This window comes from Rhinatrema bivittatum, chromosome 8, assembly GCF_901001135.1.
Source record: "Rhinatrema bivittatum chromosome 8, aRhiBiv1.1, whole genome shotgun sequence".
NCBI classification, from domain to species: Eukaryota; Metazoa; Chordata; class Amphibia; order Gymnophiona; family Rhinatrematidae; genus Rhinatrema; species Rhinatrema bivittatum.
In genome coordinates this window covers 211,834,613-211,853,061 of record NC_042622.1, presented here as the reverse complement: position 1 = coordinate 211,853,061, position 18,449 = coordinate 211,834,613, and the positions used below count along the sequence as shown (strand labels likewise).

The following is an 18,449-nucleotide window of genomic DNA, read 5'->3' as shown; positions in this document are numbered from 1 at the left end:
TACCCTCAACGCTTACACAGATTTAAACCATGCTTTTCAGACCTTTGCTGGCGGGCATGCACGATGACAGGCTCGTTCCTTCATATGTGGTGGGACTGTCCTGTCATTCAGGTGTTATGGCAGGGGATAGCCAAGTGGTTGGGAGATATGATTCCTGGCATAGCCACAGTTACCCCGGGGCAGGCTTTACTGGGTTTTAGTATCCCAGGTATCTCTGAGGACCATAATAAACTGGCTTACTATATATTGACAGCTACTCGATGTGAAATAGCAAAAGTCTGGAAATCTCCGGGGGTGCCAACAAAAGCAGTCATACAACTGAAGGTGGATAAAATATATTTATTGTCATAAATTACAGCTTAACACAAATGTATCCACAAATTTGAAAAGATATGGCAAGTCTACATGATGTGGAAATCTATTCAGGATGTTACACTTTCACCCTTAACAAACGATTGATTTGATATCTTTGCTTGTTATGCCGGAAGCCCAGGGACACGGACCAATGCTTAGTAATACCTTCTCAAGTATTTTTTCATTAGGTTTTTATCCCATTCCTTTTCATTCTACATGTATAGGCGGCAAGAGGGGTGGGGGGAGGGCTAGGGAGGGATGAGGAGTTGATGGTGAATCCCTATTTTACTTTTACATACAGTTTTGTCAGGGGTAGTTGCTATCTTGTTCCGGTTCCATGTATACGCATCATGTGTTTGTATCATTTTCATGTTGCCTATTAGTACCTTACATTGTCAGGGATTCGATGTTTATTCTGCTATGGTTAATAAAAAAGTTTAAATATATAAAAAAAAAAAAAGAGGAAGTAGTTTATGAACGGGTTCATCATGTGTTGGATAGCATGGAGCGGCGAAAATATACATAACATAAGAAAATGCCATACTGGGTCAGACCAAGGGTCCATCAAGCCAATGGCCAATCCAGGCCATAAGAACCTGGAAGTTCCCAAAAACTAAGTCTATTCCATGTTACCATTGCTAATGGCAGTGGCTATTCTCAAAGTGAACTTAATAGCAGGTAATGGACTTCTCCTCCAAGAACTTATCCAATCCTTTTTTAAACACAGCTATACTAACTGCACTAACCACATCCTCTGGCAACAAATTCCAGAGTTTAATTGTGGGTTGAATAAAAAAGAACTTTCTCCGATTAGTTTTAAATGTGCCCCATGCTAACTTCATGGAGTGCCACCTAGTCTTTCTACTATCCGAAAGAGTAAATAACCGATTCACATGTACCCGTTCTAGACCTCTCATGATTTTAAACACCTCTATCATATCCCCCCTCAGTCGTCTCCTCTCCAAGCTGAAAAGTCCTAACCTCTTTAGTCTTTCCTCATAGGGGAGTTGTTCCATTCCCCTTATCATTTTGGTAGCCCTTCTCTGTACCTTCTCCATCGCAATTATATCTTTTTTGAGATGCGGCGACCAAAATTGTACACAGTATTCAAGGTGCGGTCTCACCATGGAGCGATACAGAGGCATTATGACATTTTCCGTTTTATTCACCATTCCCTTTCTAATAATTCCCAACATTCTGTTTGCTTTTTTGACTACCGCGGCACACTGTACCGACGATTTCAATGTGTTATCCACTATGACACCTAGATCTCTTTCTTGGGTTGTAACACCTAATATGGAACCCAAAATTGTGTAATTATAGCATGGGTTTTTTTCCCTATATGCATCACCTTGCACTTATCCACATTAAATTTCATCTGCCATTTGGATGCCCAATTTTCCAATCTCACAAGGTCTTCCTGCAATTTATCACAATCTGCTTGTGATTTAACGACTCTGAACAATTTTGTGTCATCTGCAAATTTGATTATCTCACTCGTCGTATTTCTTTCCAGATCATGTATAAATATATTGAAAAGTAAGGGTCCCAATACAGATCCCTGAGGCACTCCACTGTCCACTCCCTTCCACTGAGAAAATTGTCCATTTAATCCTACTCTCTGTTTCCTGTCTTTTAGCCAGTTTGCAATCCACGAAAGGACATCGCCACCTATCCCATGACTTTTTACTTTTCCTAGAAGCCTCTCATGAGGAACTTTGTCAAACGCCTTCTGAAAATCCAAGTATACTATATCTACCGGTTCACCTTTATCCACATGTTTATTAACTCCTTCAAAAAAGTGAAGCAGATTTGTGAGGCAAGACTTGCCCTGGTTAAAGCCATGCTGACTTTGTTCCATTAAACCATGTCTTTCTATATGTTCTGTGATTTTGATGTTTAGAACACTTTCCACTATTTTTCCTGGCACTGAAGTCAGGTCTGTAGTTTCCCGGATCGCCCCTGGAGCCCTTTTTAAATATTGGGGTTACATTTGCTATCCTCCAAAAACTCCAAAATAACTTTAAAAAAGTTATTACTGTGAGTTTTTGCCTCTACAGCCAACTTCTTTTAAAATTCTCTCTTAGCCTGTCTTATCAATGTCTTACATTTAACTTGCCAATGTTTATGCTTTATCCTATTTTCTTCTGTTGGATCCTTCTTCCAATTTTTGAATGAAGATCTTTTGGCTAAAATAGCTTCTTTCACCTCCCCTTTTAACCATGCCGGTAATCGTTTTGCCTTCTTTCCACCTTTCTTAATGTGTGGAATACATCTGGACTGTGCTTCTAGAATGGTATTTTTTAACAATGACCACGCCTCTTGGACATTTTTTACTTTTGTAGCTGCTCCTTTCAGTTTTTTTCTAACAATTTTTCTCATTTTCTCAGTTTCCCTTTTGAAAGTTTAGCACGAGAGCCTTGGATTTGTACACTGTTCCTTTTCCAGTCTTTAAATCAAATTTGATCATATTATGATCACTATTGCCAAGTGGCCTCACCATCGTTACCTCTCTCACCAAGTCCTGTGCTCCACTGAGAATTAGATCTAAAATTGCTCCCTCTCTCATCTGTTCCTGAACCAATTGCTCCATAAAGCTATCATTTATTCCATCCAGGAATGTTATCTCTCTAGCGTGACCAGACGATACATTTACCCAGTCTATATTGGGGTCTGGACGTGAGTTCAAATTATACTCCCAATCAAATTGCTGCACCAGAGGTGTTGTTTACGTGATTTATTGTCCCTGCTCGTTTATTTATGTGGGAAAAACTTCACGGATGATCAAGACACGTATAATTGAGCACTGCTCCAACATCAGATCATCCAGAACTGACGAACCCCTTGTCATGCATTGGATCCAGGCTGGACACTCCATCGCTGACCTCTCCTTCCTTGTATTAGAGGTGGTCTCGCCCCCCTTACGAGGTGGAGATTTTCCAGGCAAGCTAGGTCGGAGAGAGCAGCGCTGGATCTTCACCCTTAACTCAGTTTCCCCCCATGGTCTCAACAAAGATATCGAGTGGTATCAGTTTTACTAGTATCTCTGTTGTTGTTCTATAGGTGTCTGCCTGTCAATTACAGCATCTTGGGAGCACGGTTCTTCTGTGTCCTTCTGCTTGTTTAAAATTTTTAATGCTGAGAGCGCCTCCGCTGATGCCCGTTTTATAAACCATGTGAATAGTCACCGGTACTGTTTTATCAGTTTTTGTTAATTTGTTAACCCGATTACAGGTGTCCCTTTTGTTACTCTCAGCATCTCGCGATAGCTAGCTTTCGCGCCTTTTTTTGCCCTTTAAATGTTTGCCAAATGCAGAGGATGCCCGCGCTCCTGATGATTGTCTACAAGGTATGTGATTACTTACTGTAACCCGTTTTCCTGCAGCCTGCCTTTTTTCCATGTTTGATTACTCATGTTATATTCCAGATTTTGAATGTCATCCGGTCCCTCCCGATGCAGCCACCGCGAAACACGGGACCGTGTCGGGGGACCTGTAACTCTTGACTGTTACTTTGTATGGAGTTGCCACAGTAAGGATATTGGAACATTTACAATAAAACAGTGATTTATAATTGGATGGAAAATATACTGATTTACTTGCACCAGTGTTCTTGAGTTACGATTGGGTAATTGAAGTCTCCCATTATTACTGCACTACCAATTTGGTTAGCTTCCCTAATTTCTCTTAGCATTTCACTGCCCGCCTCACCATCTTGACCAGGTGGACGGTAGTATACCCCTATCACTATAGTCTTCCCCGACACACAAGGGATTTCTACCCATAAAGATTCAATTTTGTATTTAGTCTCATGCAGGATGTTTATCCTGTTGGACTCTATGCCATCCCGGACATAAAGTGCCACACCTCCTCCCGAGTGCTCCTCTCTGTCATTGCGATATAATTTGTACCCCGGTATAGCACTGTCCCATTGGTTATCCTCTTTCCACCATGTCTCTGAGATGCCAATTAAGTCTATGTCATCATTTACTGCTATACATTCTAATTCTCCCATCTTACTTCTTAGACTTCTGGCATTAGCATACAAACATTTCAAAGTTTGTTTTTTGTTTGTATTTTCATTTTGCTTTTTAATTGATAGGGATAAGTTAGAATTTTTTAGCTCAGGTGAGTTTTTAGTTACAGGAACTTGGACTACTTTTCTAATTATTGGAACCTCACTGTCGGGATGCCCTAATTCTAATGCATCATTAGTATCCTTTAAAGATACCTCTCTCCGAACCATGCGCTGCTGAGCGACTGTCGGCTTTCCCCTTTGTTCTAGTTTAAAAGCTGCTCTATCTCCTTTTTAAAGGTTAGCGCCAGTAGTCTGGTTCCACCCTGGTCAAGGTGGAGTCCATCCCTTCGGAAGAGACTGCCCCTTCCCCAAAAGGTTCCCCAGTTCCTAACAAAACTGAATCCCTCTTCCTTGCACCATCGTCTCATCCACGCATTGAGACTCCGGAGCTCTGCCTGCCTCTGGTGACCTGCGCGTGGAACAGGGAGCATTTCAGAGAATGCTACCCTGGAGGTTCTGGATTTAAGCTTTCTACCTAAGAGCCTAAATTTGGCTTCCAGAACCTCCCTCCCACAAACAGTTTAACTTCAGTTAGTCAGCCTGAGTGACTCACTGCTCCCTTGATTAACAAATGTTGGTCCCTATTCAAACCCAATCACACTACGCATTATTGGTAACTTGAATATAAAGAACGCAGCGAGGCAAGAACTCTGATTGTTGGAACTTTTTATTGAGAGACTCCCGTGAGGAAAGATGCATAGTCTGAAACACGAGCGTGTCGGGATTGAGATTCAGTATCAAAGGAAGTTGGAAGGTACATGCTTTAAATGATCGCAAACTTTAAATTTCAAGCTACAAGTTTACCACCATTTGAGGTATATTAGCGCCAACAACACGATGGATGTCATGATAGTCTTGAGACTTTAACACTAAAATGTCAAAAAATTAAAAAAAAAAAAAAAATGAACACAGAGGCGGTAGGAGGTTAATGATTATAATTTGCAACATATTGGTGCAGGGATGCCTACACAATATATGAAACCTTCTACCTTCTCCAAAAAATTTTTTCCAGATGGTATTCTAAACATTTAAAAAAAATAATTGTCCATTTAGTGTGCAGTTATTGAAGATAATTATGAAATTGATACAAGATACTAATAAATTCAAACAGAAAAATAATTCTCACTTACAGTGATAGAACTGTTAATCGCTGTTCTTGATAGGATCAAGGGCCAAGTGGGCCAAAATCCCCACAATGAGAAATGGCTGGCCCACTCCTCGACTCTGTTGGGGGTCAGCTAGCCTTCTTTTACACTGAGTGGGCCACAGTCACTTCAGACTAATGAGTCCTCAGCGTAATAAAACACAGCTACACATTAGAATTTACTCGTCCTTTAAGAAATCTGTTCATGGTCTCCCCCTGTGCGTTTTCGACAAAGAAAGTCATTCGCCAGACCATCCAAAAGCTGAGGATGTTAGGGGCTATCGTTCCCTCTGGAGGAGAGGGAGAAGGGACGTTATATGTCTTATTTTGTCATCCCAAAGAAAGGGGATTTTTCGGTGCAACCTGAACCTACAGAAGGTGAAAATTGCACTCAAGATCCCCTGTTTCCGGATGGAAATGCTGAGGTCCATCATAGCAGCAGTCCACAGTGGAGGTTTCCGTGAAGGATACAGACATGTATGTCAAGTCTTTGTCGAGTCATTTGTCTAATCATGGTTGGTTATTTGTTTTTTTGGGGGTTTTTTTGTTACTATCTTGCAATACGTCATGGAGAACCTGACATGGGAATGAAAGACGGAACCGTGCGCAACGAAACCTTATCATTGGAAATCCGCAACAAGGGGTCATGACAAGACAACGCCTGTATTTCTGAGATCTGACGAGCTGAACAAATAGCCACCAAAAATACCACCTTAAGGTCAGATCTTTCAGCGATGTCCTTCGGATAGGCTCAAAAGAAGCTTCGCAGAGAACACGAAGCACTAGGTTCAAACTCCAGTCTGGACACAGAGGACGGACTGAAGGACGGAGATGTTTGATCCCTTTGAGAAACTGAGCAACATCCGGATGAACAGCCAGGGAAACACCATTAAACCGTCCCTACAAGGCTCCCAGAGCCGCTACTTGCACCCGAAGGGAATTGAACGCTAAACCTTTAGCGAGCCCTGCTGCAGAAATTCAAGCACCCGTGGGACATTCACAGTTAACGGATCGCAGGAACGTTGGTGACACCACGTCTCAAACAGCCGCCAGACTCTAACATAGGCCATAGAAGTGGCCGGGCGCCTTGCCTGAAGGAGAGTGGAAATGACTTGTTCAGAATACCCCTTCAAGTGTAAACATCGCCTCTCAAAAGCCAAGCCGCGAGAGAGAAGTGATCCTCCCGATCCGAAAAGATGAATCCCTGTCGAAGGAGATGCGGCAGATGAGCCAGCTGCAAAGGACCCTCCAGAGACATGCGAACCAGATCCGTGAACCACGGATGACGCGGCCACTCTGGTGCCACTAGTACCACCCTGCCCAGATGGAATTCTATGCGATGGAGAATCCGGCCAATGAGAGGCCAGGGAGGAAATGCATAAAGAAGAATTCTAGTGGGCCAAGGGCACACCAGCTCGTCGAGATCCACCAAGCCCTGCTCTCGCTGATGGCTGAAGAAGCGTTGAGTCTTCGAATTCGCCCCTGGTTGCCATCAGATCCAATTGAGGCACGCCCCACCTGGCACAAATGAGGTTCCACGCTTCGAGAGACAGCTCCCACTCTCCTGGATCGAGCTGCTGTCTGCTTAGAAAGTCCACCTGCACATTCTCCACTCCCACGACATGAGAAGCTGCAATTCCCTTGAGATGGCGTTCCACCCAGGAGAAGAGAAGTCGTGCCTCGAGCGCCACCGCGGGACTTCTTGTCCCTCCTTGCCGGTTGATGTAAGCCACCGTCGTCGCATTGTCGGAGAACACTCAAACCATTCTGCCCTGAATCCAAGGTAGGAATGCTTGTAGAGCAAGGTGAACTGCTCTTGTCTCGAGACAATTGATGGACCAGGACCCCTCCGATGGGGATCAAAGCCCTTGGGCGGATCTGTCTGCACATACTGCTCCCCATCCAGACAGGCTGGCATCGGTGGAGATTATCATCCAATCTGGATTGTCCAGGTCCACTCCCTGGCCCAGATTGTCACGCGACAGACTGACCCTGGACTCGGGAAGCAGCGACATAGGGAGGGTGTAACTGTTCCGACACCGGTTTCCATCGTGACAAAAGCGCACATTGTAAGGGACATAAGTGAGCAAATGCCCAGGGAACCAAATCCAAGGTGGAAGCCATGGAGCCCAAGACCTGCAGATGATGCCACACTGTGGAACTCTTCCTCAGCATCAGAGCTTGGACCTGGCCTTGCAACTTTGTCATACGATCCTCCGCCAGGAACACCTTGTCGCGTAAGGTATCAAATAGTGCTCCCAAGTAAACCAGTTCCTGGGTGGGCTCCAGGTGGCTCTTTTGCAAGTTGATGACCCACCTGAGCGTCTGTAAAGTGAACCTCACCGTCCGTACTGATCTTTCACAATCCTCCCGTGACTTGGCTCGAATCAACCAGTCGTCCAGATAAAGATGGACTAAAATCCCCTCCTTGCGAAGAAAGGTGGCTACCACTACCATCACCTTGGTGAAAGTCTGAGGAGCTGTTGCAAGACCAAATGGTAGGGCTCTAAACTGGAAGTGCTGACCTAAGACCTTGAAGCGCAGAAACTTCTGGTGACTCAGCCAGATTGGAATATGAAGATACACCTCCGTGAGGTCAAGGGACACCAGAAATGCCCCTTTTCGCACCGCAGCCATTACTGTCCTCAGGGTTTCCATGCGAAAACAAGGGACCCGGCGACAATGATTGACCTTCTGAAGATAGAGGATGGGACGAAAGGTACCCTCCTTTTTGGGAATCACAAAGTAAACTGAATACTGTCTCTGCCCCTGCTACTCCTGCGGAACTGGGACGATGGCTCTGAGTTCGAGAAGGCATTGCAGGGTATCCTGAACTGCCTCGTGTTTGCTGTGAGAGACTACGCGGGACTCCACGAACACCTCCTGAACCAGACACAAAAACTCCAGGGCGTAACAGTCTTTGATTACCTCTAAGACCCAGCAGTCCGAGGTAATTCTTGCCCATTCCATGTACAAGTTGGATAATCTGCCTCTGACAGCTTCGACGACAGAATGGGTGTTCGTGACTTCATTAGGCAGGCTTACTGGTTCCCGCACTGAGGTATCCAGAGACCCTACTGGAGAGGTGACCACAGCGAAAGGACTGCTGGCGTCCCTGAGTCTGCTCAGAACCAGACGGAGCGGAATAACTGGTAGACCGAAAATGGCGCAAATCCCGAAAACAAGCCCTAGGGGAAAACACCTTCTTGGAAGATTGCCTATCCTCTGGCAATCGATTACCCTTGGATTTCCCAAGGAGTTTCACCAGCTGACCCAGCTTCTCCCCGAAAAGGAGCTTGCCCTTGAAGGGAAGGTTACAAAGCTGAGATTTGGAGGACAAGTCCGCTGCACAATTCAGCAACCAGAGAAGCCAACGAGGTGCCACCACGACCACCAAGGACCGAGCCGAGGTCCGAACGAGATCGTACAGCGCATCTGCACCATACGCAATGCCTGCTTCCATTCGGGCAACCTGAAGCACCCCATCGCCGCCAATCCCGGCACGGGAGCCCGCCTCTTGAGCCCAGCACAGGCATACCCTCTGCAAAAGGCTAGCGCAGTCTGCCGTTTGAAGACCCAAAGCGGCCACCTCAAAGACCCTCTTGAATTGAATCTCTAGTTTACGGTCTTGCATATCCTTTAATGCGGCAGATTCCACTACGGGTATTGTGGTCTTCTTTATGACCGCCGAGACGGCTGCGTCCACCTTCAGAATCTTCAGCAGATCCAATACCTCCGGCGATAGGGGATAGAGCTTCGCCATTGCCCTACCAACCTTTAAACCTGCATCTAGAGCATCCCACTCGCGGGTCACGAGCTTGTGGACTTTCTTAGGCAGAGGGAATGAGGTTGTTGGTCCTCGTATCCCATCGAGGACTGGATTAACCCCTTCATTATTGGATTCCTCCTGGGTAACCTTAAGGCCCAGGACGTCCAATACCTGGGGAATCAGTGGACGCAGCTCGTCATGTTTGAACAGACGAACAATACTGGGATCATCTCTCTCTGCCGGAAGGAGGTCATCCCCATCTGGGTCGTCTTGGTCCGTGTCCCCCAGATCAGGATTCAGGTCCGGATCTGCCCCGGGCGCCGGCCCTGTCCTGGAACCCAGACCTGGGGCCGGAGCTGGTCCTGCAGCAAGGTCTGGTTTCTGATATCCCCGGATAACCTCATCTACCTGACGAGGGTGCTCTGTGGGACATGGCTGAGCATCTGCGGACCTTCCCTGCTTCCGGGGAGGCTCTGCGGGATCCCCCGCCTGACCGGATCTTTTCGCTATCGCTTGTCTGCTTGCCAAAAAAGCCTGATGCATGATTAAAAGAAACTCTGGGAAAAGGTCCTCTGGGGCTGCCCCCCCCCCCCCATTCGGGGGGCCATGTGGCACCGGCTTCCCAGCCCCCAAAACAGGATCCTCACCCATGGGGCCAAAATGGGAGAGGATTCCTCTTCCCGCAATCCGCAGTGTGAGTCACCCTCCCCCCCCATGAGGGGGGGGGGGGGCCGACTCCAATGATCTTGCTAACTCTCAGAGGAGCAAGAAGAGCAAAGGGATGCTGTGTTTAATGCTTGCCCCCGTGCTCCACACTTGCGGCAGGCAGCCATTTGGTTCGCGGCGCCATGCCAGGCCGCGCAGCCACACGGTCACTAGAAACTGTGAGCGGAGGAGAGGCCTAGTCCTGTCAACCGCGCGCGCTGCCGGAGGTGCGGGAAAACACTGTAAACAAAGAAAAAAGGCCCCAACGGAGCTACCGCGCTGTTCCACCCGTCGGTGCTGAAAACGCGGTCCGGGCACGGCAGATTTACCCCCTCTCTTCACCAACACCCCAGAGCCCTGGGGGCGGAAGAAACTGAAGCTCCAACACTGACACGCTGCCCAAATAGCCTTTGGACAACAGGCCCCCCTGAAGCAGACTCCTTACTCAGCTGAAAGACGCCTGAAAAAAAGACCTTTTTTTTTTTTTTTTAAACGGAACTTTATGAAGCCAGCCCAAGCAGGGATCGAGGGAGCAGCTTCAGGGGTAGGAAGACTAGGAGCCCCTAGCCTTTACTCCCTGAGCCGGATCGGGCGAAACTCAGTCAGGGGTTCCCAACCCCCGGACGCCCGACTTCTACTGAGGGATGGCCCACGAAGGCGCCTATCACCTCAGGAAGCAAATGAGAAGGAAACAAGAAAAAAACCCAAAATTTCTATCTAACTACACTGAAAAAACCGAAATTAACAAAGACTGCAGGTAGTGCACCTCTACCAACTGCTGGAGTCAGAGAAATACTGAGGGACTGCAGGTGGCACTCTTGTATATATGGCAGTGCCCAAAGTTCTGCTCTCTGACTCCATCTGCTGGTAGGGATACACAACCCACTTCTCTGAACTGATCTGGGTATGTTCAGGATGGAGAATTAACAGCTCTGTAAATAAAGAAATTATTTTTTCATTTCTTCTTCCAGCTCTTCTAGATTGTCCATTTCTTAAGTGAGGGGAGAGGATCAAGGGGCTGATTGTCTATTCTCAGATAGTATAGTTTGGCTAACAAAATGTTAATTATTAATATATTAGCAGTAATATTTCAGAACTGAATAGAATTGATTATCTTTATTAAGTTATTTTTATACATCAAGGTTCAGCAGCAAAGATATTTTTGGTTTAATTTACATATCACAGCAATGTCCAGCGTGTCAAACACAATATATGGTAAAATATGCTTTTAGATCTAACACAATACAAACAATATTGTCGGTATATTTAAAAATCAGTAAAGTTATATAAAATATACAGCTGCTGTTTGTTGCACTGTAGAGCCAAAAGGAGACCTTTTTATTGCTGAGGACACTGAGTTACAGCAGTTGGTTTGGAGGGCACGTACAGCACTTCCTGTACTTTCTCTTGGCGTTTCCTCTCACACTTCACAAGTGCAGTTTTTTTCTCCTCCTTATGCTTCTCTGCCAGGGATTTGGAGTCAGCTGGGGCTAAACTAGAGGCAAAACATTCAAAATTCAAGTTTACATTATTGGAAAAATAAAGTCAAGACAGATACTAAAGATCTGATTTGTCAAGACTGTTTCCCCATAGACAAAGAATTGGAGAAAAGCCTTAGTTCAGTGGTTGTCAACGCCAGTCCTCAAAAGTCATAAACAGGCCTGGTTTATAGGATATCTATAATTAATATATGCATGAGAGATTTGCATGTACTGCCTCCATTATATACAAATCTATTTCATGGGCTTTCATTACAAATGTTCTGAAATCCAGGCCTGTTTATGGCGCTTGAGGACTGGAGTTAGCCACCCCTGCCTAGTGAATCTCTCTCATTCATATTCATTGTGGATATCCTGAAAGCCAGGCCTCTTTGTGAATCTTGAGGACCGGAGTTGGCCACCTCTGCCCTAAGAGATAGAAGTCAGTTCTTATATGAATACTCTTCAAAATGTGCTCCCAGACTTGCCCACAATGGAATACACATCCATGTAATCCATGTACTTACAGAAAACGTTTTCACCTTCCAGTGCCCTACACATTTAAATATATTTAATCCAACTCAGAGCAAGAGTAGCTTTTTGAGTTTTCTCTTACTGCAGTGATATTTACTCCCAGTCCTTGAGGGCTCTCAACAAATCTGGTTTTAAGGATATCCTTAATGAATATGCATAAGGTAGATTTGCATGCACTGCTTCTATTATATGCAAATCTTTCTCATGCATATTTATTAGGAATATTCTGAACACCCAATTTGTTGCCTACTTTGGGAGCCTGACGGCTTTTATAGAGTATCATGATGATGGTAGCACTTATCTTTTTAAAAGTGGTTTGCCTGTCTCCAACCTTTTCTGACATACATAGAACCCACACACTCACATAAAAATATGCCAAGCTGGGTCAGACCAAGATCCATTGAGCTTCCCATCCTGTTTCTGACCATGGCCAGTTTGGGTTACTTGGAAGTACTCAGAAGATCTCAAAAACATAAGGTGGTGAAATTACTTCTTACCTGATAATTTCCTTTCCTTGAAGTAGGGCAAGCCAGTGGACACCAGTGGGCTGTGCAATCCAACCAGCAGATGGAGATGGAGAACGACGACTTGCTGATGTCACCCTGATATAGCTCTGTTCAGGCACCAGCCAGCCAGCATTTCTTCAAAAGCAAATTGTGGACACTAACTACTAAACATTAACAAGAATATTGCATCCTACAAACAATTCAATTTAACCTTGTGGATTTTTTTTTTTTTTAAACAGTGGGAACACTAGACTCCGCTCCGCTAACAATAGTCCCCCTAGGACAATCAGAATATCCTAGAAGAAGAACAGAACTCACTCGATCTGTGGAAGTCCAGATGCATGAGAGATCCTTGAACCTCATTCCTTCCTTGACATGCAACGGCAGATTCCCGATGACGACCGGCCCGGAGATTTGCCGCCCAGGAGATACCACGTGGTCTGCCGAGCGCGGCTCTGTCATGGCCGCGCTCGGCAGACCACGTGACTAGAGCGACTGGCCCACCGGGGGATGCCTGTGTCATGACTCAGTCAACAATTTCTCTTTCGTTGGGCAAAATCTTCCTTGAAGTATTTAGGCGTAAATATCAGCTCCAATATAGATGACTTATTCCGTTTGAATTACAATCCATTAATACAAGTGGTATGTAGAGATTTAGACAAGTGGAACAGAGAATGCTTTTCTTGGCTAGGCCGAATAGCCATTATCAAAATGAATATTTTACCCAGATTCCTTTATTTATTTATCACTCTCCCTATTTATTTATTTTTTTGTCTGCAGCCCTTTTGCGTTCATGGCAAAAGAAAAGTTTTGATTTTATTTGGAAAAGGTGACCACCTCAGGTAATTTTATATCAACCCAAATATATATATATATACTGGAACAGAGTATGTGGGATCTATGCCTCTGTCTGCGCTCCCATGGCAACCTTGTTCTATTTGGCGTTCTCTACAAAGCTTACCCGTAACTCTGAAAACATTACGAGTTTGGTCATAGTGGAAACATAAGGTTGTGTGTTAGACTATGCAAAATAAAAATCATAAAATATACCAAAAACAAAAAAGGGGTTTGATTAAACAGCTACTTGGCAGCTGACTTAGTGCATTATAGATGGTAATCAACTCCTCATCATTCTGCTTTGAAATAGAAGGAGACAGGCAGAAGTCCTACCTCCTGGGCAAGATAAGGAATACTTTTAATATTTTTAATTTAATTTATCCTTTTTAGAAGGCTATTTATATTTTGCTGTTTCTGTGTAGTGCTAACCTAATCTGTCTATTTCTCTAGATATTGATATTGTTGCTTTAAATTGTTGTGTGTTAGTCTATGCAAAAAAAATCATAAAATATACCAAAAAAAAAAAAAAAAAGGGGTCCGATTAAACAGCTACTTGGCAGCTGACTTACAGGCCGATACAGTACAGTGCGCTCCAGTGAAGCACACTGTTAACCCAAGTTTGGACGCGCGTTTTCAACGCGCTGGCTTTACCCCTTATTCAGTAAGGGGTAATAGCGCGTCGAAAATGCGCGTCCAACCCCCCCGAAACTAATAGCGCCCGCAACATGCATTTTACTTTCAGAAATTAGCACCTACCCAAAGGTAGGCGTTAATTTCTCTCGGCACCGGGATATTAAGTCGGAGGTCCCGAAAGTTAAAAATAGCAAGTGTTGCTTACCTGTAACAGGTGTTCTCACAGGACAGCAGGATGTTAGTCATCACATATGGATGACATCACAGGATGGAGCCCTGTACGGAAAACTTTTCTGTCAAAGTTTCTACAAAGCTTTGACTGACACTAGCACACTGAGCATGCTCAGCCTGCAAGTATCCCTGTGAGCCACAAGTGTCTCCCTCAGTCTCGTCTTATAGCTAAAAGCGCAAGCGAAACTAAAATAAAAGTAAAAACGTATACAGACCCAACTCCGCGGGGTGGCATGTGGGTTTCGTGAGGACTAACATCCTGCTGTCCTGTGAGAACACCTGTTACAGGTAAGTAACACTTGCTTTCTCACAAGACAAGCAGGATGGTAGTCCTCACATATGGGTGAGTACAGAGCTGAGGATGCCCGAGAGTGCACCAAATGCACCCAAGATGTGCGAAAAGTGCAATGACGGGGGTGGAATTTGGATCGGAGGACATCCTGAAACCCTTAACGGGTTAGTGGAAGGATGTTGGGTAGTGAAACCGAAAAGAATAAGAGTAGATGGACTGGCCAACCATGGAGCATGCCGACTGGTCGTATCTAAGCAATAATGGGCTGCGAAGGTATGGAAAGAACTCCAGGTTGCAGCCTGATAAATATGTACAAGCAGCAACGGCCGAGGAGAAGCTATGAAGGCCGGGACAGACGCAACAGAGTGTGGTTACACATAGTGTTGTAGTGAAAAGACTGCTTGTTGGTAGGAAAAAGAGATACAGACCATCATTTAGGAGGAATAGGTCTGTTTGCCCACAGGAACTCGCAGCTTGACTCTTGCCACAAAAGGAAAGTTAGGTGGAATTCCTATGGAATGTAATGTGATCTAGATAGATTGCAAGTGCACCAGAGAGAGAGAGGTGTTGGGAAAAATGGGCAGAGTATATTCTGAGTAAGGTGAGATGCAACGTCTACCTTAAGAAAGTTAGGAAGTTGAATACGTAAAAACCACTCGGTCAAGAAGGAATGCAGGGTCGGATGAGCATGTAACAATGTGTGTAACTCACTGACCCTGTTGGCAGAAATGACATTTATGAGGGAAAAAATTTCCCACGTCAAACTGAAAAGAGAGCAATGGAAAGGCTCGAACGGAGAACGTATGAGACTTATAAGGATAAGATATAGGTTCCTACATGGAGTGGCAGTGACAGTAATCCCAGTTAGTAAATGTATAGTGAGTCATGAAGAAGTTAGAGCTCTGTGCATGGACTGACTATGGTGATGCAGCTGTCCATGCAAGGAAAAGCGTGAATGATGTTGCACTCAGCAGAGAAGCAGTATTCAACGATAGTTATTCAATGAATACCCCAGTTGCCAAAGCTAGTGTAACCGGCAGAGCTTGGGATTGTAATATCGTTGACTGACCATGAAGCACATAGAAAGATTGTGGGGGAGTGTACCGGGAACCTTGGTACAAGGTGGGGTGGCTGCTCTGATATCCGGCCAATTGGGAGTCCAGGAGGTGTCCAACTGGAGGGGCTGATGTAATCTGGATATCATGTAACTTCCCACGGGAGTGTGAGCAGTAACGTCTTACCCGCATTTCTGTGTGCTGTACAAGGATACATCGAGACCTGTCGTTAGGCTTCGAGGTGGACTTGCACTTGAGGCAGCATTTACTGGATTTCGTGTTTAGCAGATCAGCGAATGCACCTGAAACTTTGGTTCTGAAGCAGGAACCAGAAGCCAGAGCATTAATCAGTTCAGAGCCTCGTTGCTGAAAAAGGGAGGAAGCCCTGATGCAATCCCAAAGAAATGATAAAGAGGTTCTCCTGGTACTGTGGCTGACATAGCGATATGTGACACTAATACTGTTCTTAGAAGGTATATGACCTAGAACTTTTCGAACCATGAGGCCCGAATTAGAGAACACATCTCAATGGGAATGCCGCAGAAGCGGGTACTTACCATCCAACGTGGATCGCCGAAGGACGAGCCGGTGAAGATTGCTGGCTCCGTGGATTTCAGGAGTCCTCGAGGGATAGCCTGTGGATGTAGACGTCCGTCTCAACTCTGATGCCTGGTATGGTGGCGCAGGTATAGAGGAGACAGGCTGGGCGTGGCTGGCGCTTAGACTGTAATTAGCGGAGGGCCACAATCCCACACCGATCATGGTGGGGCACGCCTCGGGAACAGGGGAGCCGATTAACGAGCTTGTGAACCCGACCCTCGTTGCAGTGGCTCCATGTCTCGTGACGCCAGTGCAGAATTCTTCAGACCTGGATCCAGTATTTCTGGAGCACCAAGAACTGCCAAAACTGTGCGGAACAGTTCCGATGGCAGTGGTGATGTTGCTCGGCCCGAGCATTGTCCAGCATCGAGGATAGCACCAATGGGCTGGATGGCGTCGGTGGCAGACGGTCACCGTGTCGCTGACGATGCATGCCACGGTGCTCGGCCCGAGATGGAAGCCCTCGCTGTCTTGGATGGCTATTGATGACGGACTGTCAGCATGCCTGCTCTGCTCCTGGAACTTTGTAGTGTCGTAGGCTAATACGGGGCTTTAATAAGAACCCAAAGCATGGAGCACTGTGTTCAGGCGAGGGCATTACGTGGCGGTGCTATGTCGGTATTGATGGTGTCGATGGCGGCCGAAGCGGCCTCGAGGGTATCGTCAAAAATGTATATGAAAAAACGTTGATGACTCGGCCAGAGCAATGATGACCGTGACGGAGCACTGACAGCATCGGCGTAGGTATCTATGGGAACGATGTGGCATTGAATAATTGAAAAAACATCGTTGGTATCGGAAAAATGATACCGGCATCGACGGAGTTGATGACCGCTACGATAGGAACATCGAAGACACCGATGGAAACGTCGTGGGCTTCAAGGGCATCAATGTATGGAGGTGGGTGCCGACTGCATCGGTGGCATGGCCACGGGCATCGAAGGTATGGCTACGGACGTTAACGGTATCGATTGGATCGATTCGGGCAGCAATGGCGTGCAAGGCATCCATGCCACGGACATGGGCATCGATGGTACAAACATTGGCATCGATGCCACCCATGGAATTGGCATTAGCATCGATGCCCATCGATGGAAACCACCTGGGCATCGATGCCCATCGATGGAAACCACCTGGCAATCGATGCGCATCGATGGAAAGGACCTGGACATAGATGGAAAGGTCCTGGGCACCGATGGCATCCATAAAATAAAGGATGGCATCGATGGAAGTGCCCTGGGCGACAGTGGCATCGACCCGAATATGGATGGCAGCGACGAGACAAAGGTGTGCGTCGATGGCATCCATTCGGACAATGATGGCACCGATGGAACCCAAGGAAAAAAACAGTGCCATGGATGAAAAACATGGACGGCACGGACAGAAACGATGCAGGGAGGATGGCATCAGTGTACCACGGGGGGAGGGGTACCAATGGCATCTAAGAATCCAGGACGATCTGAAGGCCAATGCCGTTGCTACCCCCTTCAGACCATCCTGGATTCTTAGATACCATCAGTACCCCTCCTCCCCTCTTTATTTTATGGATGCCAATGGCAGTGGTGATTGTTGCTTGGCCCGAGCATTGTCCAGCATCGAGAAGGATAGCACCGATGTGCTGGACGGCGTCGGTGGCGGACGGTCACTGATGCATGTCGGTGATGATGCATGCCAAGGTGCTCGGCCTGGTCTTTCCCCAGCGCCGAGATGGATGCCCTCGCTGTTGTGGATGGCAACTGATGACGGACTGTCAGCACTGCTCCTGGCACTATGTAGTGTCTTAGGCTAAAACGGGGCTTTAATAAGAACCCAAAGCATTGAGCACTGTGTTTAGGCGAGGACATTACGTGGCGGTGCTATGTCTGTGTTGACGGTGTCGATGGCGGCCTTAGCGGCCTCGAGGGTATCGTCAAAAATACATATGAAAAAATGTCGATGACTCGGCCAGAGCAATGATGACAGTGATGGAGCACTGACTGCATCGGCATAGGTATCTATGGGAACGATATGACATTGAATAATCGAAAAAACATCGTTGGTATCAGAAAAATGATACCGGCATCGACGGAGTCGATGACCGCATCGATAGGAACGTCGAAGACACCGATGGAAACGACGTGCGTGTCAAGGGCATCAATGTATGGAGGTAGGCGCCAAGGGCATCGGTGGCATGGCCATGGGCATCGACGGTATCGATTGGATCGACTCAGGCAGCAATGGCATCGATGCCACGG

General features: G+C 46.2%; 1 protein-coding gene across 1 annotated transcript in view; it reads right to left on the bottom strand.

Moving 5' to 3' along the window:
• Positions 1-11,150: 11,150 nt before the first annotated feature.
• The window catches only part of SPDL1 (spindle apparatus coiled-coil protein 1), a 123,330-nt gene continuing 116,031 nt past the window's right edge, over positions 11,151-18,449 (bottom strand). The window contains exon 12 of the mRNA XM_029613004.1: positions 11,151-11,544. Coding sequence (XP_029468864.1) covers positions 11,388-11,544 — 157 coding nt within the window. The 3' untranslated portion in view covers positions 11,151-11,387. The remainder of the gene's footprint in view (positions 11,545-18,449) is intronic.